Here is a 25,062-nt window from a genome sequence, read left to right on the forward strand (position 1 = left end):
GACAAAATGCATTGGCGTTCCAGTTACATCTTAAAAAAAAACGCTGTTTTATGCATTGAAGCACACAAGTAACTGGAACACCAATGCATTTTGTCGGACACTTTGAAAATTAATACCTTGAAACTGGTGCAGCCCAGAGAATTCGTTCCGAGTGGATATGCCTTGTGAATTCACTGCCTATAACTCGTACATTTAAATATGTGCTGTAAAATAATTAGATAAAAAGTTAGTTAGAGTAATTATGTTAATTAGGCATTTTGATTTCTCATAGAAGTATCGGCCGCCTCATCGAGTAATTTAGATGAAAGATTAAAATTGTGCTTTCCTTTTATCTTTCCTTTTATCTTTTTTTCTAGCACAAAGCAAATGACTACCTCACTAGAAAAATGAATAGGGTGAGTCACGTTATCAATTATTAGCATTAAAATATTATTTAAGAACTTGTGCCTGCACAAGAAGAAATATGGAGATTAAAATTTTTTTATGCACTGATTGTGGCTTCTTGAATGCCAATTTCTGCACGAGTGAACCGTTCATCTTTCAATGCTCTCGGCAGGAAAAATGTTCTAACAGGCTGGCTTTCAGCAACCAGAGTGTTAGGCCAGCTACACTGTTAAGCATGAGTGAGGCCAGACATTTCTGAGAGTAGATAAAGGAGTGGATTACCCAAATCCTGCTTTTAACATATCACTGAGCCCTCCAGAGTGGTAGTCGAGCTGTGGTGCCTCTGACACATTGGGGTCAAAAATGTCTTGCAGCAGTTGCTTCAGCAAGGGCTTGTACACGGCTGGCTGCATCAGGTTCCCTTCTTCAAGAATGCTCCTGCACGAGAGTAACCCTCCAAAGCTTTGTTGGGCGTTCCGTTTCAGAAAACAAATCATCTTTGTAGCATCAACTATTAGTTAAAGGGGTCCTGAAACACTTTTTCTTGAAACTGAACAACACACTGGAATGAGTGTGACGCCTTTCAAGGAACTACCCAAGAGCTTTCCTGAAAAAGACCTAATGTAATTGTAGATATAAAGAGCGCAATGCTTACTTTCTTCGTTACCCCACAACTAATCGGTTCCGTTGAGCTGGAGAGGCAGCGATAGCAATTCCCCGCCTATCGTCTCCTTTCTTTTCTTCTTCCCACGGTGCACTTATGGTAACCCGTCGAGGTTGGCGTCTGACAAAGGCACCCAAGGGTTATAAAGGAGCTGTGACAAGGGCAGGGTACTGGAAGGGTCGCCTGCCTGTCTCGTCACATACATGGTACCGGTTTCAGTTTCACGCTTAAAATGAGTTGGAACACTTCATGCCAGTCTGCTATAAATAACAGCTTTTAGTCTGTTTTAAAAGCTGATTTGTTATGAGTTTGCCGTTAGCTACAAACGTCCAGTTGGCACTGGCAACCTGTCATTCAAAATTTAAATTTTAATTATCGTATCTTAGTTAATAAAGCTGCTAAATGATCTGACAGGGACTTTTCTTTTGTCTGCCCTTGTTGCTAATCATGTCCTTCAAAAAGTATTATATTGTGTCTCGAACAGTTGTCGCTGAAACAATTGGTATGTGCTAGCTCTTTACATATGTTTAAATATCCCGAAAATTAAAGAGGGCAACAGCCCCTGTTGTAGGCCAAGTGGTACGGAACACAACCTACGGAGGTTATGGATTAGGTACTCACTAGTGATGATTTGCCATCTTTTCTATGCTCATATTCAATGTAAACAAAAATGTGAAATTAGTAACAAAAATGTGAAGGCAACATTACCCCAACAGTTAAGGTGCTACAATTAGACATGGTTTTCCTAAGGTTCATTGACTGCCGGCTCTATAGATTCACTTCGCTATTTCATTACTGCCAGAAAAGTGCTCATTTTCAGTGCTTTTACGTTTTAACGCTTTATTTTAAGACATATTGGCAACAGATACAGTGATACATAAAATTGTAGCTTAATTATAGTTATTTTGAATGGAAGTAATATGGAAATAATTGCTCAAAATTTTTTTGAGAATTCTTATGTGACATTTTTTCAAAGAGCAGCACCTCAAGAAACGTGACTGAACAGAATATTTTGCAGTTTTACTGAAAGTGCGGAGTAAGAAAAAATCTGAAATGGCAAATATTTGCCTTGCTGCTGGTTTCCACACACACACACACACACACACACACACACACACACACACACACACACACACACACACACACACACACACACACACACACACACACACGCACGCACGCACGCACGCACGCACGCACAAAAAAAAAACATTTGGGTGGCATGTACAATAGTCATATGGTATCTTCGACTGGTCGCCTCGGAGCGCTCTAGAGCGCTCTCGCGAGCGGCGTTGTCTTCGGCTGGTTGAAAGGGGGTGCGCGCCTTGCGTTCGGCTGGTTCATTTCGATCGCTCTCCTCCCGCGTCGAGCACTCTGAGACGCTCCGAGCCCTGTCGTCGGAGCAGTCGCCGAGATGAGCGTTTCCAGCAACGTCATCACAGCACAGAGTCGCCGTTCTTGGCGACGGTACACCGTAGCCTAGGCAACCTAGGCCACAGCATGCTGGCGTCTCAACGAACGGTCGTCCCACCGGCGCATCCGCCGGTTTATCTTTGGATAGGCGAAACACCAGACGATAGCAGTAGTCACGTGGTTTCGCATCTGCCATTTCCTCCTCTGAGAGCGAGTCACACGTTCGGCTTGCGCGCTTGTCCTCTATCTCCGAGTTCGGGGAGCGCCGGATCTGCATCACTCTGCTTCGGGGGATGGATGCGACCAGTCGAAGATACCAATAGTGGTGATGCCCATGCTACGTGGGAAAGCCATGGCTTCGGAAACGTGAAAATCGGCATGCGCCTATTGTGCAGAACGAGCTTGTTTTTACTCTTTGCAGCAAGCTACTGACTCCTTTCTTTTGGCATTTTTTAGGCTCTTGGGGCAATGGTTGTCAGGTTGGGAAACATTCACCAACTTCCTTATACCTGATTATCATGTTTAATCAACGTCTCTTAATTAGTAAGCAAGCTGGCCTAGTCGTGCATCTTGAACTGACACTGGAGCTATTTTGTGAGGATGTTTCTGGTAATGAAAAAGAACCTTTGCATGGGCTGTGTCCAAGAAGTACCAGATCAGACTGCTAGCCAAGCCTCTGCAGAATATTGGTCTGGAACCGACTGTGCGCCCTAGTGTGAGTGAAAACTCCACACGACGAGAAACACTTTTCATAATTTCCACTGTACATATGCTAATGGGAAAAAGCAACCCACTGTGAGAAAAAACGAAGTTGCACTCGATATTAGCCTAACATAATAATACAATGCCCACTCCTGAGCATGTGCCGACGTTTGAGGTATGGTTAGAGCAGCATATATGTCGGAGCAGAAAATTAGACAACCTGACGGAAGCTCCTGCATCTTCACTGCTGCTGTCATTTAAAAATTATGTACATGAGTCAACCAAAGAGCACAAACCGACCAAAAGTGAAAGTGCAGTCTTAATTTCATACGGTGCATGGTGTTGGTTATGGAAGAGTTTGATCGGCAATGTTTAACAATGTGTCATAAAGCTGCCGATCAAATTGATAAATTTCCTATGGCGTGGTAAGGAAAGAGTTGAGAAACACCCCATATCTCCCAATCTTTCCAGTGTAGAATGTTTGCATTCCTTACCTGTACCTTCTAAGTTGTTTTCTGGCCATTCTGAGGGCTTGCACTGCTCTGAAGATTTCATCGACCTTCTCAATCACGGTGTTCTCGTCCAGCGTCTCCTGCTCATCTGAAACTGGTTGGCATAATGTCTAAGTACAGAAACACCCACATGGCTTTCTTCCACATTACCGCATATGAAGACTTTCTGACTTTAACAAGCTTAGAAAACTGGGAGGAATTAAAGAAGTAGAGAGGAATATGACCCGGCAAACATAACATTCAGCTTGACAGTGACCTTGAATAAACTTACCAAGATGTTTGAAGAACTCGGGCAAGTTTTTTTCTGCTGCTGCTTGATATACTGCTGCTACGATTTCAGCCTGGAACAGTTACATTATGAAATAAGATGCATACAAGCTTGTCAAATATGTGCCATCTGCTGATGCACTCACCTTCAGTGTCCGCTTGTCACTTTCACTTCCGAGTGTTTTTTCTCCGAATAAAGAATACAACAACGCCATAAGAGCCATGATGTCTTCTAATTGTAATCCCCTGGGTACAATGGCACAAAACAGCACTTATTACAAAGCTGCTTTTCAAATATATTACTGGACAGGAGTTCATGTAGGGCATTTTAGAGTGAGTGAGTGCAAACAAAATCTAATGTTACTACTAGTTACAGTCCTAGTAAGGAAGGACGTTATTAGACATAGCGTAGCAATGCTTGAACACCCACGGAAGCGTAGAACCCTGAATGTACTATTTCAATTTGCTGACGAAATCTTTCATGTGGGACATAATAGTGGCATTGTTGAGCAGTGATTTTCTGTGCTGGATGTAGGCCACAGAACATCACTGAGTGCTTATCAATAATTGGATAAGGATTCGGTGCATATATATTATGTTCGCACACTGTTTCAACAGTGTACAAAACACATTTACATTTTGGATTAGGATGTGCACCAAAAACCAAATGCTACAGTATGTGTTTCACCGTGCGTCACATTACAACTCAGTCTATCATGGCACCTTGTGCACCGCCTGATGTCAATGACCATGAACACAAGTTGAGCAGGCTGGCCACTGTGGCGAGCCCATTTATACCTGCGTGTGATGTGTGTTTTGATTAGTGGCATGCCACAATGTCACTGAAATTGTTTAGTGAGAACTGGAAGTACTTAGAAATTAAAGTTCAAGGCAATTGTTAGCTTACACGGATCTCAGAATTTCTTGGTTGAAAACTCTTACTAGCATGCACTAGTTACTGTAGTTCTTTTTTTTTTTTTGCCCATGAGATTGGGACTACACTCACTGGACTCAAAGTAAAATGAATGGTGCTAGAAACGTTTATGTTTGGGCATATAAAAGTTTTCACCGAAAAGATAACTCCAAATTCCTGTCATCAAACAGCATGGCTGCTGCTAATTGCACTCGTCAGTCATATCTAATTGGGAACGGGATGTACATTTTGCAGCAGCAGATCCTGAGTTTTGCTATCACTGCTACAAGTGAAGCCTGTTTTTATATAGTGCTAGAAGGTGATTTTCAATTTGCAGTAACTCTTTCTTGATTGAACACATGATTATATGAAATGATGTCTGTCATGCATAAGAGATGTGATTTGTTATGCTGCAACGATATCACATAATAAAGTTGTGATGTCGTCGTAACAACTCACTTTCGGCTATAATGTTGCCACCCTGCACATTAAAGCAGCAGACCATAGCCACTATTTTTTTATGCTACAATCAATATGAGAATGAAAATAAGCAAAGCTGACTGGTGAATAACTGGTAGAACACACCACTGCTGTAGAAATCTTACGAGTTCCATCAAAATAATAATAAGCTACCAATTTATCTACTAAACTATATTGCGTGTTAGAAATAAATTCCACAGGATGGAAGAATACCTGACATTTAAAACAGCCTTTCCTGGTGTTCAGTCACATATATACTTTATGCTGCCTTGAATAAGCATACCATGTAGGAGGTTCACAAGAACGTGGAGACTTGAGCTGGTCAACAGTGGTCAAACAAGGAAAGCCCAAGTATGAAGCCAACATTTTGACAAAGGGACTTGTCTTTGTCAGGGCCTACTACAGGACGCTTTGACAAAGATAATCCCACGATGGTATCTTACTAAGTGACAAACATAATAATATACTATAGCACTCTTTTTTTTTTCTAACTCATGCATAGTGTAAAAAAAAAATTGAAACAAACTTTACCGTAAGCAAAATTACGGTAAGAACACTGTCGGGAAACTGAGCTGCCAATACTGTTCATGCACTCACGTTGTGTTTCTGGATCGAAGGAGCTGAACCAAGCTCCGTGAAGCAGCTTCTGTGGAGACACTCGCATTTTGCACGATCACCTTCTCTGTGCTAAGGAGGTCCTCCAGCTTTGAGTACCTCTCTCCCAGTGCTGCCTGAGCAACCCCCAAGATCTGTTGCACCAGGCCCTTGTCAATAACAGCATCCCCACCATCTTTCCTGAAAGGCAATGTTACAGTGAATGGCTGAATGTCAAGCACTCTGAACTTGCCTAAAGAGTTCACAGCACTAGGTGCATTTTCTATGTTTTGAGTTTTCCTTTGCATATGAGAAAGGCTGATTTGTTATTTTAATACAGAGGTGCAAGACACTTCTGCCATTTTTGATCCCAAGGGTTATACAAAATTTGATTCTTATTGGACAAACAGTGCCATCAGCATGAATGATGCTTGCAAGCAGAGATGATAAGCAATGTTGGGGAGCAAATGTAATGCTCTACAAAGTACAGGGTCATCCACCCTAAGGAAACACTTCAGTAGTATTCAATGTGATGGAACTACATTTGTTAAGAACTTTTTTTTTTTAATTTTAAAAAGTGACCAATACAGCAGCTAACCCAGATAGCCATTATTGAAAGAAACATCTGTGGACCTTTATTCCAAACTTGAGCTACTATAAGCACTTGAATGCTACCCGAGCAGTCCCCTAGGAGTGGACAGCCCTGCATAATGAGCTTTCAGTATGCTGGCATCAATCTTTATCTTGAGGTGCTGGGTCCACATTTGTGGATGCCGACTTCAAGCGGCTACTGTATAAAATGTGCAAGAAAAAACACAGTTTGGAAGGTGCTGGGATACACACCTTTGGTTTATCAAATAGACAACTAGTGACATCTTCATGAAGCCCAATGAAACATTTGTTAAGAACCGTAGGAAAATGCACATTGCAACATTCTACGGAGTGCGCAGTAAGTGCCTCATTTTTTGAAGGTTTTTCTCGTAACAAAGCATGCCGTGCAAAATTTTGGCACTTAAATCATAAAATAGGGCTCCGTGAATGCAAAATAATTGCTTTTATTCACACCACAAATGTAGCATCATTGGAGGTAGCACCAAAGTTGTCCTCAAAGCTGCCTTCATTAGGGCACCGCAATATTTTAGACACAACATCCTTCACCTTGCCATGATCAAAGTTCCTCATTTTTCTGGCTATTTTCAAGCATGCAGCTGTAAAATGAAAGCTCGATTATCAAAGAGATTTTTGCAAGAATACCTTTCTGACACAGATGTCGCTGATCTTGAGTGCATTTAATATGACACAGAAATGGCATCGAAATTTGCCTGAAGTTTTCTAGTTTTAGAATTATTTGACAAGTGGTTCCATAAAGAGTGCTGCTGTAAGTATCACGATGCAGACTGTCAAGTAACTTTCTGGACTTTAGGAAAGGCAGGGCAAGCAGCAGCTAGCAGTGCTATCAAAGAAGAATGCAGTGAAGTATGGAGCGCAAGCTTTACTCCCCAATGACATCGAATGCAGTTGCCAACCTCAAGGAGGATGAGTGCATGAGTACGTCATTCTGCAGTACAATTACTTCATGAGCTAGTTGATAAACTTTACTTCATGTCACCCTAGCTCCAATAAGATGGAACAAGGAAATAGACCATCAGGATGATTTCTCAATTTGTATCTCTCACACAGTGCAATGGCTAGTGAGAATACATCAGAGATGCAGATGCAGAAAACCTCCTCCGGAAAAATGCTTTGGCGAAATAGATATCCCACATAGCTTGATCACCTCTAGCAAACAGTGGCAAGAAAATAGGGTGAGCCAAGAAGTGAAATCCCTGAGCCACTACAGAAGTAAACCAACACGCAGTCACTGCCCATAGGCACCAGCAGTTACAATGGCCACAATCACTGGTTGGAGCATGTCCGCATGCTCAATGCACAGCGCTGCTGACATCAGGGATGCACAGCAACAAGCCGGATTCGCTGCCGGATAGTAGCACTTTCTCATGCTTTGTGGCTTAAAATGATTCGTTTTATCCATTTTACGCAAGGTAGAGAAATGCACGTGTGTGAGTTAATAAATGAAGTAAAAATGTCTCAAAAGTGATTTGTGTCACATACCCAGTAAAGAACCCTTGTGACGGTTTCATTACTTGCGTGCAATATTAGTAAAATTAGTGAAGTGGTACCTGTATATAAGTCAGGCAGCCGCTCTGATCCTTCTATCGTCCCATTTCTCTAACAAGCATTGCCTGTAACCTCCTAGAACATATAATATATTCGCAAACAGCATGTCATCTTGGTGATCATTCCTTCTTTTTTCACAATCAACACGGTTTCCGGCCTGGTTTGTCATGCAATACACAGCTTTTTGAATTTGTCACTGAACTTCATCTGAACTTAGACTCATCACTTCAAACCGACGTCATCTACCTAGACTTCGCCAAAGCATTCGACTGTGTTCCCCATGAGCGACTTTTGGCCAAACTTTCATGCCTCGATCTCGACCCTCTCGCATTGTCATGGATCCATTGCTTTCTAAAAAATCGCTTCCAGTACACAGCTGTCGGAAATCATTGCTCTGCCACTTCTAGCGTAATCTCCGGCGTACCACAGGGGTCCGTCCTCGGTCCCCTTATCTTTCTCATCTTCATAAACGACCTTCCTAATGGCATTTCATCCTTTATCCGACTTTTTGCAGACGACTGCGTACTTTATCATCGCATCACGGACCAAACCGACCATGCAATGCTTCAACAAAACTTACATTTAATAGAAACCTGGTGTTCCAATTCTCTAATGAAACTTAACATCTCCAAATGTAAAGTTATGCGGATCTCCCGTAAACAATCTAACAAGGAATACTAGTACTCTTTAAACTCGACAACCCTATTCACCGTTGAATCATATTGTTATCACTATTAACAGCAAGTTGACCTGCACCGACCACATCACAAAATTGGCTACCGACACTACTAAATCACTTGGTTACGTCAGCCGTACCCTTGCCCTGTGCCCCCCCATCTACACGAAAACTAGCTTATGAAACTTTCATTCGAAGTAAAATTGAATATGCCTCAGCTACTTGGAGCCCGAACCAAGCTTACTTAATCAACACTTTAGAATCAATACAAAATCGTGCCACTAGATTCATCACTTCCAGGTACAGCCATCAAGAAAGCGTCAGTGCGATTAAATCGTCCTTAGGACTCGAACCATCGTTGTTGCGTCAGAAAATTGCAAAGCTGTGCCTTTTCCACCGACTATATTAGAACTTCCCACAACTACATGGAAAGCTTCTTATTCCACCAACTCGTACGTCTCGTCGCCTTTCTAACTCTTGCAGATTCCATCGCTTGCATGGTTCAACATCTTCCTTTAATCAATCATTTTTGCCTAGCGCCATCGCAGAGTGGAACAATTTACCAGATAGAGCTGTCAGTGAGCGTAACTCCATTATCTTTAAACAGCTGCTTACTGATAACCTCAAACCCTAACCTTATAATGATCGTACTGTGTTTTCCTTCTTTTGCAATTGCCGTTTCACATTGCGACTTTTCTGCTGATTTGATTTTGCATTGTATTCAGTGTGCCACTAAGTTTTTCTTTTTTAGTTGTGTTCTCAAACAAATCCACAGGCTGTAGGAAACTGTAACCATGTCTTTATTTCTATTCTTACCTGCTGTAACCCCCCCTTATGTAATACCCCAACAGGGGCCTTTAAGGAAAAATAAATGATGATGATGATGAATATTTTTTTCTGACTGTAGGTGTGTCCATAAATGTAGACACCACAGAAAACGGGTAAATATTCAAGGTTTTGTATCCAACTTTTGAAGACCATTATTTTACGTGTCGAGAGCCCAAAATGGTGCACGTATATTTCCACTTGGCAGATTTAATTCACGTCTGAAGGGATTAATGACAAATGTACAGTTCCACTAGAAACATAATCTGCCAGTTAATACAGTCCCACCTGAAGCTATTAAATGCGCAGCATTTCTTGGCAAACATTTGCCACTTTGAGAGAGAGAGAGATTGTGGTGTGTGGAGTGCCCGACACGGTGCGGCGGTTGGAGACAAACAAGAAGCAGACGACAAACAATGCGCACGCGGAGGTGAATTCCGTGCTGGATGGAAGACGGCAACGTCGAAGAGCATCCGGCACGTGAACACGCGGCGCAAGAAGAGAAAATAAAAGAAAAAGGCATCAAATCAGAAGAAACCACGAAGCTTCGAGCGACCAATGAGCAAACAATGAATCAGCCAGAGCGGCAGAAAAGTGAGGTGCTCTGGCAGAAGAAGGGGGAGTTCCATGAAGCGATGCCAGGAGAAGGTAGGCCACCGGACCGGGAGTTGAAGATGGGCCGTCGGGTTCCGGACCCAAGCCACCAGGACTTCACCCGACCGGGGCCTCCTGCAAACCCGTTCCTGGGCGTCGCCACTCTACCCGATCAAGAACTGCTGCCCGAGGCCGGCGAGCTTCTGCACCCGTGGGCAGAACGAGAGCAGTCGGGCTACGGGCCCGAGTTCTACGCCCAGCTGCCTGGCCAGAACGCCGCCGGCATCTGCCCGTGCCGCCAAGCCGCCTGCCTTTACTCTTCAAACCGGAGCTACCGCACTCTGGTCGCCCGTTCATCCACCGATCCTATCGACATTGTGGTGAGACGAACACCACATCTTTTAGTCGTTTCGCCGCCTCCCATCCTCTGTGAACTATTACCTGCCCTCACACACGTGCTCAGCCCGAATTTGTGTGCTATTGATACCATGCATCAGAACGATTTAAACAAAAGAACCTGCATCGCAGAGAGAGAGAGTGTGTGTGTGTGTGTGTGTGTGTGTGTGTGTGTGTGTGTGTGTGTGTGTGTGTGTGTGTGTGCGTGTGTGTGTGTGGCAACAATTGGGACGAATTACAACAAATGATTGAGGACCTTAACCGAGAAAGTGTAAGAGTGGGGTTGAAGATTAATATACAGAAGACAAAAATAATGTTCAAGAGCCTCGCAAAGAAACAATAATTCAAGATCACCAGTCAGCCTCTAGAGTCTGTAAAGGAGTAGGTTTATCTAGGTCAATTACTCACAGGGGACCCTCATCATGAGAAGTAAATTTACAGAAGAATAAAAGTGGATTGGAGTGCATACGGCAGGCATTACTAAATCTTGACTGGGAGCTTACCACTGTCGTTGAAAAGAAAAGTGTACAATCACTGCATTCTACCGGTGCTAAAATATGGGGCAGAAACTTGGAGGTTAACAAAGAATGTCGAGAACAAGTTAAGGAGCGTACAAAGAGCTATGGAACGAAAAATGTTAGGCCTAATGTTAAGAGACAGGAAGAGAGCGGTGTGGATCAGAGAGCAAACAGGTAAAGCTGATATTCTAGTTGACATTAAGAGGAAAAAATGGAGCTGGGCAGGCCATGTAATGCGTAGGATGGATAACCGGTTTACCATTAGGGTTACAGAATGGATACCAAGAGAAGGGAAGCGCAGTCGAGGTCGCTAGAAAACTAGGTGGGGTGATGAAGTTAGGAAATTTGCAGGCGCAAATTGGAATCAGCTAGCGCAAGACAGCGTTAATTGGAGAATGCAGGGAGAGGCGTTCGTCCTGCAGTGGACATAAATTTAGGCTGCTGCTGCTGCTGAAGTATGTATGTATGTATGTATGTATGTATGTATTATGTATGTATTATGTATGTATGTATGTATGTATGTATGTATGTATGTATGTATGTATGTATGTATGTATGTATGTATGTATGTATGTATGTATGTACAGTATAGACAGCTTATAACGTAAGTTGCCGGAGTCGTGAATATCTGCACTATAAGCGGTACTGCACTATAACCAAAACAACGATTTTCAAGCCCTGCACGTATGCAAAACATGTAGACCAAGCATGTAGACACACTTTGTACTATCGCGCACACATCGCGATTACGTTTTCGCCAGTGAGCTGGCGAAAACATAATCGTGATGTAGCCGGTGCTCTTCAAGCTTGACAGCTTTGCCGAGTCAAAACGAAACAACTGTTTGCCGCAACCGCTGCGGAAAAAACCGTGACCGCTATTGACGCGATTATGAACGGTGACTTTGCGGTGCTGAAGGCACGTGCCCGACGCATGCACCGAGTCTGTACGAATGAACTACCATTCGCCGCAAAAACTGGGAGTCGAAACTGCAGTTGCTATCTATGCGATCATCGATGGCGACTACGCAGTTTTTTAGGCACGCGGCCGACGCGCGTACCGAGTAAAACGAAACTACCGTTCGCTGCAACCGCTGCGGAGAAAACCGCGGCCGCTATCGACGCGATCATGGATGACGACTACGCAGCTACGAAAGCCCGCGGCCAACGCGGTGTTATGTGTGGCGATAAACGCAAGAATACAGGCTTTAAAGACAGAAATAGGCTCGAAGCGTTCCCGCATTGCTGTCATTCACGTACGATTTCAACTGACTGCTGTGGCGATACGGACTCCGCCGCTTCGTTTCAGTTGGACGAAAGCGCCGTTCTTGCTCTTTTACGTTGCACATTTGTGGCGCTCCTCGCTCACCGAGCTCTGAAAGTAGTTCTAATTAACCGATGTGCGGCCATATAAGTCCGAATTAACGAGAATTTGATTGCACTGAATAATGCACACGCCGGCCGGGAGTACGCACCTTGTTGAGAAACGTCTAAAAGCTATGAACCAACTAGCCCACCAGAACATCCTACTGAGAAGCTTGCTCACTGTTGCCCTTGTCGGCGAGATTTTCCCGCGGAAGCCGCATTATAACTGGTATTTCGTCTCACGCGGCTGCACTGTAAGCGGTATGCGTATACATGGAGTTCTATGGGAGTGCAAATGGGAGTCGGAAAAGGCCGCGTTGTAGCCAGTTCTGCACTATAAACGGTTATGCTATAAGTAGTTTATACTGTATGTATGTATGTATGTATGTATGTATGTATGTATGTATGTATGTATGTATAGATAAATAGATAGATAGATAGATAGATAGACAGATAGATAGATAGATCTATCATGACTGGCATGACTCGTTTCGCTAGCTAGCTAGCCGCCTATGTCTTGGTGCTCTCATGGTCGTTTCGTTAATTGGTAGGTACCAAAATTGGCATAGTACAAGAGTGTATGACAAACATAAATGATGGGTCATCACATGAATGTCATGAGGTGTGTCATGTAGGTCATGAAACAGTCGCCTACGTCTTGGTGCTCTCATGGGTCCAAAAACCCCCAAAGTGGCAAAGAATCGAGAATTAATGATGGTAATGGGTGCAAGTATGGTTATGATAGTAACGATAATAACAGTAGAATACAATAATGACTCAATAATGACCATGACTCAGCAAGAAATGACACTGACTCAGCGAAAAAAAATATTCATACTCAAAAACCACTGGAATCGGTTCAGACGTGGGCACTAAGTGAAGGAAATATTAAAGGACGATAATAGAAGTCATAGTCATGAGCATGACTCAGCAAAAATGACAATGACTCAGTGAAAAAAGATTAACACTCAAAAACCAGTGAAATGTGTTCGGACATAAATGATATGTCATAACATGAATGTCATGACATGCGTGTCATGTAGGGCATGAAACAGCCGCCTATGTCTTGGTGCTCTCATGCTCGTTAACTTGGTAGGCTCCCTCCATACTGCTTCGCATAACATCGATTCCCACAGAGCGTGGGATCTGCCGGTTTTTTTCTTCACTTGTCAGTTGTGCCACTAAGTTTAAAAAGTCATTCAGCTCAAGAGAAAAGAACACCTAACAGCAGAATGAAGATTCTCAGTCTTTGTTTTTTTACCTGAATTGAATAATTCTTTTCCTGAGTTGTTCTGCTGTTAGACGACCAGTGACATCCAGGCGCACACCTTGTTTGAGTGCTGCCTCCACAATAAGTCGATTCAGTTCCATCATGCATTCCTATCAAGTAGAGATAAAGAGAACAAAACACCATGAAGAACTTCCCTCTGCAAGAATTCAAAATATTTATCCAAGAAACAAAACTAATTTCTCGCATGTCTTGGAAAGTATTAAAATTATTGCCTGGGCTATAAGAATGCTACATCTTGTGTACTAAAATCAGGCAATTCATTGCCAGTTCGCACCAGATAGGTAACACACCCTTGAAACAGTCTTCTTGTGAATTGAAAGACAAATACAGTGCAGTCCACTTGCAAAGATACAACTCTTAATTGTTACCATTTATAATGACTGTCATGGTTTACTACACATTTCATATTTAAGAAGTTCATGATCAGGCAAAATGTAACAATATGTGGTTATAATGAGTCAGACATTCAGACTTCTTTATCATCATTATAGTAAGTGGACAGCACTATACCCAATAAAAGACTAAAACAAACTCTCATTACAATTCCCCCTGAACTGTAACAAAGCCGCGGCAATGTGCTCTTTGATTTTGCATGCAAGATCGCCTGCTAAACATGGCCCTCAATTGTAGACATCAATATGTTTTGTGTGGAATCATAGTTTTGTGTTACTCTGAGCACAAGTGAGTTCTACTGACTGATTTCACCCGAAGCTACACCAGTATTAAAGGGCTGTGAATTAACTTTGATCACCTGGTGTCTATAGCGCATACCAAACAGCCCTATCAGAATGCAGTCACCATGGCTGGAAATTGAAATCGCAACCATGCACTCTGCAGCCAAATTCTGTGGCCACCATGCCAATGCAGCATGCTACGAACAAACTTGCAACCTACTGGCAGTGCACCCTCCTGTTACTTAGCCATAGTTAAGATAATCTTAAGGCAAGCTTACTTCTCCAGCTTCGCCTGGTAAAGTAGTTGAAAGGGGTTGTTGTCCTATTTGCTCTAGCATAAGATCATGCTCTGTGAGTAAAGCACCAGCACGTAAAATTTAACCAGAGATTCACGTATACAAATCTACACTGGTTCTTGCAGGGTTTGAAAACGTTCATGCACAATTAGAAAAGCATGCAGTCAATAATGTGGATTTCAAATTAATGCCATAAAAACTGCTAAAAAACCTTAAGCCTACAATCTCCTATTTGACTTATGATGAAGGGCTCCAATATTAAAAGCAACAAAATTTGTCAAACAACTGTCAAATAACTCTCTTTACTGTATATAGTTTGTTAGCAATTTTACTGCCAATGTGGCTTGATGACAACAAAAGAAACTAACAATCATTAGGTCTGTTGCAAAAAACCTATACCACTGAGACAGCCTCATTCATTTGTGTGCACAGTGGCTCGGCTTTTCTTCATAAAGAGCATTCAAGTGAAGGACTGTTTGACACAACTGCATAATAAATTATATTTCAATGCATTTGTTTTATTAATATGTAACCTTGCTCTGCGAAGACAGTGATTTAAGGTTCAACTGGTCTGAAAAAAAAAAAAAAAGCATTTAGTTTAAAACAACTTGCTTTCAGATAAGAAAATATGAATTAAAGAAAAAAATGTTCCAAGTGCTTTTGGCAGCTGCTATAAATAAAAAGAAGAAAAAATTAAACTGTGCTCAGTAGGAAAAATTAGAGCAAGCAGGTAATCACTCAGTTTAACATCTTGAAATCTTATCTAGAAAAACCAGAGCACAAGCAAATGAATGATGATGTAAAGTTTACGGTCTCCTTGGCGCTAACAAAATTTGGCAAATAACTAAATCAAAACTATAATTCACCACACAGCTGCCCCATTAGATGCCATTTTGCCAACAGCTCAACTGGCATGCGACACAGGCCTTAAAGATATGATACAACAGGTACTGCACAAAGGATGACCACTATTTGTACAATCTGCATTCTGAAAGCAGTCTTGGGATTTTAAATAATGTATGAGGTTTTAGTTTTCATCTGACCGTACAATTTTTTAGCATATATCTATGGCCCTTCATTCTTGGCTTTTATAGTAAGCTAGCTAGTTAGCTATCCAATCAACAACACAAACCAGCTAACAAAGCTCTCTTGCCTTCTGCTTGCAGTTGACGATATGCTGGAGTGCTAACTTTGAGTTCTCATGAGCCAAACAACCAGGGTAGATTGCTCCCTCTGATGGCATGGTCTGCCTGTAAATGCAAAAACACAAATTACTCAAATCAAACAACGCATAGATGGTAAACATGCAATGAAGTGAGAAGGACCTTTTAAACAAGTTGGTGCATGTTAACAATACAGTTACAGGTCATACATGTTTTTTATGTAGCATTTTTGCACACATCTCCTTAATCTTTTCTTTTTTTCCCTTTAAAATCTACCTTGTACCGCTACCTATGACTGTAACAGATCAGATCGTATCAATCTCTTCCCTGCTTTTTTTCCACCAATACTCTAAACGCCTCTTGCTTATCTCGACTGCTGACCGGTTGATGCTTCCATCCACTTTAAATCCGAGCACTTCTGGAAGATGTACGTTACCTACGGTTCTCACTGGATGAATCCCTTTGCATTCCATTAGGATGTGCTCAGTGCTCTCCAGATTTTTGCTGCAGCATACACATGCCTCCTCTAGTTCCGAATATTTTCTCCAGTATGTTTTGCTCCTTAGGCAACCAGCTCGAGCCTCAAATAGCAATGCACTTCCCTTCGTATTAATTTTCCCTTCCAATTTCTTTCTTCACATTAATGTAAATCTGCAAGGTCCTTTTCGTTTCCTTTCTTTGTATCCAATTCACTGTATCTGTTTCTCTCACTTTCTTTCTGATGACTCCTGGTTGTCTATTTACACTTTAAATTACTCTGTATTTGATTGCCAACTGTCTTGACCTTTTCTTCCTTTCTGTTTCCACACTTTTCAGGTGCAGATACTTGTGCACTTAAGCCACCCATTTATTTTCATCCATGTTCCTAAGTCTTTCTTCAAAAGTAATGTTGCTCTGGACTTCTCCGACTTCAAAAGAGGCCCAACCCATGTCACCCTGCACTGCCTCATTTATACTTTCACCATGGGCTCCCAAAGCCAACTGGCCTACTGATCTTTCGTTAACTTCCAACCCCAACAAGATATCCAATGTTAAGCATAGAATGGAATTTGTGAACGTTAGCGCTGGCACCATTACTCCTTTCCATATTCCACGCACCACCTCATACTTACTGTGGCTCCACAGTGCTCCGCGTTTCATCATTGCTGCCCCCCCCCCCCCCCCGTTCCTCTTTCCCTTTATTTTCAGATTATCTTGGTGGGTGCTTGAGTAAGTCTTTCCTTTGTTTATGTATACGCCGAGGTACTTATATTGCTTGACTATGGGTATGACTTGCTGTTGAATTGACACCATGTAATTACTCATCTCTTCATTAAAGACCATAATTCCCAATTTCCATGTGCTAAACTTAGGGCCTAGATTTGTTGCTGCATTGCCACAGATATTTGCAAGTGCCTGCAAATCTCTTGCATTGTGTGCTAGTAGCACTATGTCGTTCGCATACATCAGTCCAGGGACCTTCTGTTGCACCATTTGTCCATTACGCATGTAGGATAAATCAAACCCTAGTTTGCTGTTTTCCAATCATCTTTCTATGCCCTTAACACAAAGCATGAACAACAATGGAGACAGAGGACATCCTTGCTTCAGTCCTTGGTGAATTCCCACCACTTCATTACCTTTTTGACCTTCCCATACCACTTGTTCTCAGTTGTCTCTATATATCTCCCTCAGCAGCTGCAAGAAATAGTCCATCTATGCCTTCGTGTTTAAGAATATCCCATAACAATTCCCCTGTCTACGTTATTATAGGCTCCTTTAATATCTAGAAATGCTATCGATAAAGGTCTATTCTGAGCTACTGAAATCTCTATGCACTGAGTTAGCACAAACGTATTATCCTCTAATCATCTGCCTGACCTGAACCCATTCTGTAGTTCCCCCAATACATCATTTTTCTCCACCCACTTAGACAGTTCTAATTTTATGGCTTGCATTGCCATTCTTTACATCACCGATGTTACTGTAACTGGCTTGTACGAGCTTGTCTTCTTTTTATCCCCTTTGTTTTTGTAGATGAGGTTTATCTTGCTTTCACGCCATCCAACTGGATTTTTCTTCGTTCTAATTACCTGCTCTATGACATTAGTCAGCAGTTCCTTGCTCTTTGAACAGAGGTTTTCGACTAGCTATATTGGGATTTTTTCAGGTCCTGCTGCCATGTTATTAGAGACATTTTCTTCTGCTTCCTTCCACCGAGTGTTGCGCTGTTAACGCCACCTAACGGCGGGGTTACTCTGTTGCAAAAGGGAGTAGCCTCTTCCTCTTTGGCTCGGGGTTGGCGGCATGCGCGGTTGTTTCGCGCGGCACGCTGGCTGACACACTTTGCGAGACTGTCCCGAGAAATGCTTCGGAGTGAGACACCGGGATGGACGAACTCGATTGTTCGAACGCACCACCGTTTGTGTGACCATACACGAGAATGATTAGGCATTGGTGTCCAGTATGGGGACGAACATATTTACTTGCTACTCGGTTGCGGTAAATCGGAGTTCCTCAATTTATCGCGCGCCCATCAGCATGTTCTATTGGTAATAATTCGGCTGGCTAGATTAATGTATAAAAGGCGCAGTAAATGCCCTTGTGATTGTCTGCACTACTGTGTTGTCGTTCATTTGTCCAAAGAGTATGTTGGAGACCCCACAGTCTTTGCAAGAGAGTCAAAAGAGAAGGTGCAAAACCATGGTGCAAAAAGATACATGCGCAACATTTCGTCAAACGTCGGAGTGCTGTGATCTACAGAATTCCACTTTCCTGCAGGCGTTGCTACATCAGTCGAACAGTCTGATGTATTAATGATAGACTTCGAAAACATCCATACTTGCTAAAAGGTTCAGTCAATAGCCATCTTGTTGAACAATTCAAGGATTGCAACTGTACACCTATGCTTTCAGAGTGTGCAGTTTTGTGTACATACCCTGAACAACACAAATGGGAAATTTTCGAAGCCTTCACCATCCATGAAAGTGGCAAAAACTGTGTCAGCATGCCTTCATAATCACTACACTGCAATGAAATCATGTACTTATCCAGCATGTAACATCGCTCTCTTAGCAATTACCGTACATACTTGTTTGTTCGCGTCCCTTTCACTGATTGTACACCCAGAATATATTGACGTCAGCACACAATAAATATTGGTTGTTAGTCAGTGCCATGTTTGTATTTCTCGTCATTGTCCTGTCTTCAGCGCTGTTACGTTCAAGTTCTTCAAGCCTTCAAGTTAAGGCTTGGTTGAGTTTCAAAGACGTGTTCTGTGTAGCAAGCAGCGACACGGACTAACAATCTTGAGCAGGTGCTATCATGTGTCAAGTACAGAATATGCACTGTTGATTTGCCACAAGCAAGAATGCCACAGCAATGAAACCGGCCATGAAAATGCAGTATAATTTCTTGCATATGTCACATTCATTTTTATACAGTCCTATTTAATTATAATGAAGTCACATCTGACATGAAAATACCCTCATTATATCCAATATTCGTTATAAGCACACATGCTGATATTGGCAATAACATTCCTGACTGGGTCCATGCAACAGAAGCAAAAGCGCAAGCAAAGGTTTTTTTGTTCACTGCTACACTGAGTCTGAACCAAAGCTGCTGTCACAGGTTCATCTTCCCACAAGCTGATGCCATTTAGTGCTTTGCGTAGCTCCTGATTGAATGCATAGTCACTTGAACAGCAGGGACGAGACGAACTGCTTTATCATGCAGTATGGTGAAGCTTTTTTCTTCACTGCCCTACTATGTCACATTAGGAGGGGGGGGGGGGGGTGCACAATGAGCCGTACCAAGTGTTGCGATGTGTGTAATCAATTAAGTTGAATTAATAATTTGACCTCAAGTTATTTCAGCCTAAATAGCCATTTTGAAATGTAGAAACATGTAACCAGACTTCTATGACGGTGCCCTTCAACTGTCCAATACAAACATGTGAAGTAAAGTTTGTGGTGAAGAATTGAATTCATGCAATCAGTTTAATTAGTTAACTGGTTGTGTTGGTTTTTCTTGCAAATGATGTCTACCTGGACACATAATTCAACTGTAGTGTCGTAATTCGAGTAAATTTTGTATTCATTTTTTTTTTTTGAGTGTTCGAAGTAAAGAGAAAAAAATTACACACTGTATATTTATATGCATTCTGGTTAAACAGTTTTAGCATGCTTATGGCATACAAGTAATAAATGTGTAGAGATCCGTTCCTCATAGAAGACATATGCAGTTTATGCCTTGCAGTGATAAATAAGCCCACAAGGAAACTGCTATATGCCCCAATATGGTTTAACTTCAGAAGTTTTACAAATGGGATTCACTACACAAGTCAGTTAGCCAGAGCACTTATTAGCAGATTAGACACATATGCCAGTGCTGCAACTATGCCACGGGAGGACAGACCTTATAGAGAAAGAAATAACTCTGAAGAAATGTTTCCCTATACTATAACAATCAGAAACAAACAAACACACGCAAAAATGCAATTCAACCCATGCAACAATTATTGCGTTATCATATTCTATGTTTAAATACTGCCAAGTGCTTACTCAGATGAACAGGAGATGCAGCGCATGTCGACACACACGTCCAGACTGTGACCAGGAAGTGGAGGAAGCACTCTAACCAAAGTGTCCATCAAAGACTCGCAAGATGCAGTAAGTGATCCAGCCATGTCTAATGTACGATCCAGAAGTAAGAGAGACACCTTAGACTCTGCAGACTGAGAGAAAAAAAAAATGCAGCGAATTTTATTAGCATCATATGCTGCTCTTACAATTCACAGCGACATAGCACATGTGGTAGTCAACGAGAGAATTCGTAGATGCTTAATTTATTGATTCTTATATCAAATGTCGGTTCCCTTTACCAAATTCCAGTAGGAGCAAAAGGTCATCTTGAGTGGCAAATGTGCCATAATTGTGCTGCAAATAAAATAAATTCTGATTTACTAAGAACTTACGAAGAGGGCAAGACTAAACTGTTTACTGAACAGTGCCTTTAGCTACAGGTGATAAGAAGGCCACAACTGCGGCTATTCAGTAACATTCTATCAGGGTTTAGAACTCTGTTTCAAAGTGCAGAGAAGCAGGAACAAAACATGGTTAAGGCAGCCATCTTTAGAAATTGGATGATCAGTGGAGCTTCTTCGCTGGCCAGGCACTAGCATCATGGTGAGCTCATCCCTTGCAGCAATCCTCATTGGAAATAGTGGGCAGAAAATGTTTCAGTAGGTTCAATACGGTGCATTGGTGAATCCAAAAATACTGGCATAATATGGAAAAATCACAGCAACAAATGTGCTGCCCGATGTACAACATTTTTATTAAAGGTGATCTGAAGATGTATTGATATTTCCCTTGCAGTTACGCTTGATATTTGACCAAGTTTTGATGTTCCCCACAGAGCATGCATATATTAACAAGTGCGGCAAGTAGAGAAAATTAATTAAAAAAATTACGGGGTTTTACGTGCCAAAACCACGATCTGATTATGAGGCACGCCGTAGTGGGGGACTCTGGAAATTTGGGCCACCTGGGGTTCTTTAACGTGCACCTAAATCTAAGTACACGGGTGTTTTCGCATTTCGCCCCCATCTAAATGGGGCCGCCATGGCCGGGATTCGATACCGCAACCTCGTGCTCAGCAGCCCAACACCATAGCCACTGAGCAACCACGGCGGGTAGCAAGTAGGGAAGGTTGGTAAAGTTGCATACTGAAAAGAGCAAGGACAGGGACTAAGATTTCTTTTCTTAGTCCCCGTCTTTCTTGTGCTGTTCAGTATGCAACATGTATGCGATGGGTCAGCAAATAGAAAAATAAAGGTGTTCAAACATCAACAGAACAAGGAAATAAAATGTATTAAGACCAAGAAACAGCTGAAGGGGTCACAACCGTAAATGTGAACGTTTTTAACATATTTATTTTTCAACACATTCTTTTTGTAGATTTTTTATATACCCACATTGTTTTTACAATTTAAGTGCAGCATCATTAGATAATGCAGAGACACTGCCACAGGTGTCCACAGCACAGTCACACTTTGATTCTCTGCTACAGTGGCATCACAAATATTTAATAGCTCATAAATATGGAGAATAGTAAATTGGGAAAGTTTATATCATGGTTCATCTTCAGCAACAGCATGAAAAGCTAGTATGGAGATAGCCAAAAAAAAATGACGGAAACAAGACCCTGTCTTCTTGTGTGTTACCTCAATCCCAGTTTTTTTCATTTTCATTAATAATGAATCCCAAGTATACAACTTGGTAGTACAGAGAATGAAGTGTCAAGCCCATGAGAGGTAGAAAGGAATCAAATCTCTTTGAGGGTTACTGTGCGCAATTGAACCATCCCCCTAATTATCAACTCTGCTTCCTCAGACTGCCACACTGCCAAACTAATGAGCCACTACTTCACCAATAACATGGCACCAGCCTGCATTGTAGCACTTGGAAGCTTTCGTATCACTGAAGCTACCAGTACCCTTGATCACCTGCACAACACATTCTACACTAGAAGGCATCCACTAAGAAGTGATGCAAGCAAACTATCATTTGACAACATCTATGATGCCAAGTCATGGCTGATTTTGGTGCAACATGTCTGTCTTACCTTGCTTTTCTACAGGCTAAAGTAACAGCAACCCTGCAGCTATTTCACATCACGTTTCTAGGATATGTAGGATGCTTAATTCATATTCAGGTAAAATATGATTTTACAGTGACAGCCGTTTAGTTATTAGAAACTTTTCAGCTGCGTTCACCGTGTCACTGCAGCCTATTGTTGTAGTAGCTATTTTGTAATGGTCATCATTGTTTAGCCATTCCAGCAATAAAATAAAACAAAGACCTACAAAATAGGAATCTCCTACGTTGGTGTAAAAACTTGGGAGAGAGAGAGATAAACTTTATTGCGTCCATGATGGGGTCCGGGGACGGTGGGGATTGAGAGACTGACCCCCAGTCCTCCCCTTCCTCAGACGGTGGCCAGTCCTTGCTTTTTGGCGGCGTCTTCGGCCATCCGGACGGCCCAGAGCTGCTCTTCTGGGTCCAAGCTGAGCAGCAAAGTCTCGCACTGCTCGGCCGTACTTATATGACGCGTGTAGTGTTAGTGCGGTGGGTGAAGCTTTCGGGCATGCTCAGATGATGTGATCGAGGTCAGCGCGGGCCTCGCAGGCTTTGCAGAGTGGGGAGTATGCATCGGGGTAAATGCGGTGGTATAGCACAGGATTTGGGAAAGTGCGTGTCTGAAGTAGTCGCCAAGTGGTGGGTTCAGATTTATTCAGTGCTTTGTGTGCTGGGGGGTAGCGTAATCACTCTCTGCGGTAGTGGAGGAGGATTTCTCTGAATGTGACCATACGGTCGCGCGCGTGACCACGATGCAGAACAGAGGGCTCGTCAGGATCGGAAGACACAGGAGAAGGATAATGTGCCTGGTGTGCGAGAGCTCGGGAGGCATCGTGGGTGGCTTCGTTTCTAGCCAGACCCAAGTGTTCGGGGGCCCAGATGATCTGTACGTGGCGTTGCCTCGAGGGGGGAGTGCCGGAGAGTATTTTCTGTGCTTGGGGTGCTATGAGTCCTCTTGTGTAGTTGCGAATGGCCGTGCTTTTTGTTTTTGTTTTTTTTAACCAATGCACACTGCATCACCAGCAATTTAAAAACTTGGGACCTCCACTTGTGAAAACTGACACTCCAACCAACTGCACCATTAAGACTTCAATCAAGTGTGAATAAGAGCAGAAGTGCATGTCATGAGAAAGTAGTTGTGATTCACACTGTGATGTATGAGGCAGTAATAAGTCAGCCCTGAGGTGAGAGAAGTTCACACACTGCTGCGAAAATCTGCGACTGATCCTGTAATTTCTATGTGAAATGGGGGTCTTATCGTGTTTAATAATGGGCTACTTATCGCTGTCGTCTGTTAGTGCTGAGGCAAAAAAACCTTCTTTTTCTAAATTTTCATACTGAGAGGCAGTTTTTCATCAGCTGAGCTAAAGCCAATTTCTCTCCAAAAAGTTGTTTTTCAAAAAAAAAAAAAAATCAGGCTGTTAATTAAGAGGCACAGTTACACAATGAAGTGGCTTCAATTTACGAACAAGGATTGTGTCGAGGGATGAGCTTCAAGTGCTCTTACTGGTTCTGACACCACTTCACAGTTCTACGCTTACACTGGCATGTTTCAAACAGCTCTTTAATGTTATAGATAGACACTATAGGCAAGCATTGGATAAATCTAGAATACAGCCTTATAGAAACCTTGTAACATTTGTTTTATGCCCAAGAGATGACTGAGTTGCAGAGAAAATTATGACTGAAAGGCCCCCACACAACTCTTCCACAATTTAAATCACCCATGACAAATAGGGTTCTCAAGTGGCCGCACCAGCGATTTCGGAGGTTGTTTACCCTACAGGGCTCTACCACTTCAGATTTATCCTTGATTAGCAAATAAATATAGAAATCAAGTTTTTATGCCATAATTCTTAAAAATACGAAACCCCAAAACAGAGGGCCCTACATGTGGCATGGCCCAAGGCATGTATGGCACAGTCAGCTCATACAAGGTATGAAAAGCTGGATTTCTATTACCAGCCTGCTGTGTAATAGTAATATAATAAGTGATAGGGTGAGAGAATGGGTGCCAAGAGAATGGACACACAGTCGTGTTCAGCCAAGGATTAGATGGAATGACAGATTAGGAAGTTTGTGAGCATAGGACCACGTCAGCTGATGTAGGACAGGATTAACTAGAGATTGTTCCCAGTAAAAAAAAAAAAAAAAAAAATTGAATCCTATTGGCTTTTGCAATAGGAATCAACTGGGACGAATTGGAACCGATTGGGAAATTCCTAGTTCCAGCTGGTTACGACTGAGTCAAAGTGAAACCAATTGAGTCCAATTGGACTTGGTTCCAACCAAGTGGGAAATCATTACCTCCAACTGGTTACGATAGAGTCAGGGATGCAACCAAATGAGTCCAATTGGACTTGCCAGTTTGAACCAGCTAGGCCCACCTTACATTCCCAACTACTAAGTCTAATCGGACTACCTGTAGGAGTAAAGCTAGAATGTAACCAACTGAAAAATCATATTTCCAGTGTATGAACCCATTCAAAGTAACTGGAATGAGTTATAGCTATACTATATATATGCATGCAGTACTA

At 42.2% G+C, this 25,062-nt stretch overlaps 1 protein-coding gene across 4 annotated transcripts in view; it reads right to left on the reverse strand.

The window, feature by feature from the left end:
• LOC119437039 (sec1 family domain-containing protein 2) overlaps positions 1–25,062 on the reverse strand; it is a 45,920-nt gene that overhangs the window by 12,656 nt on the left and 8,202 nt on the right. For 3 of the 4 annotated variants that reach the window (XM_049660239.1, XM_049660238.1, XM_037704108.2), the window contains 8 exons: positions 20,447–20,619; positions 15,893–15,989; positions 13,740–13,858; positions 5,933–6,130; positions 4,089–4,188; positions 3,947–4,016; positions 3,658–3,769; positions 667–822 (listed from right to left, as the gene is read on the reverse strand). In XM_049660239.1, the coding sequence (XP_049516196.1) occupies positions 667–822; positions 3,658–3,769; positions 3,947–4,016; positions 4,089–4,188; positions 5,933–6,130; positions 13,740–13,858; positions 15,893–15,989; positions 20,447–20,619 (1,025 nt within the window). The remainder of the gene's footprint in view (positions 1–666; positions 823–3,657; positions 3,770–3,946; positions 4,017–4,088; positions 4,189–5,932; positions 6,131–13,739; positions 13,859–15,892; positions 15,990–20,446; positions 20,620–25,062) is intronic. The other variant, XM_049660240.1, reaches the window with a different exon arrangement.

This window comes from Dermacentor silvarum, chromosome 1 (genome assembly GCF_013339745.2).
Source record: "Dermacentor silvarum isolate Dsil-2018 chromosome 1, BIME_Dsil_1.4, whole genome shotgun sequence".
NCBI lineage: Eukaryota > Metazoa > Arthropoda > Arachnida > Ixodida > Ixodidae > Dermacentor > Dermacentor silvarum.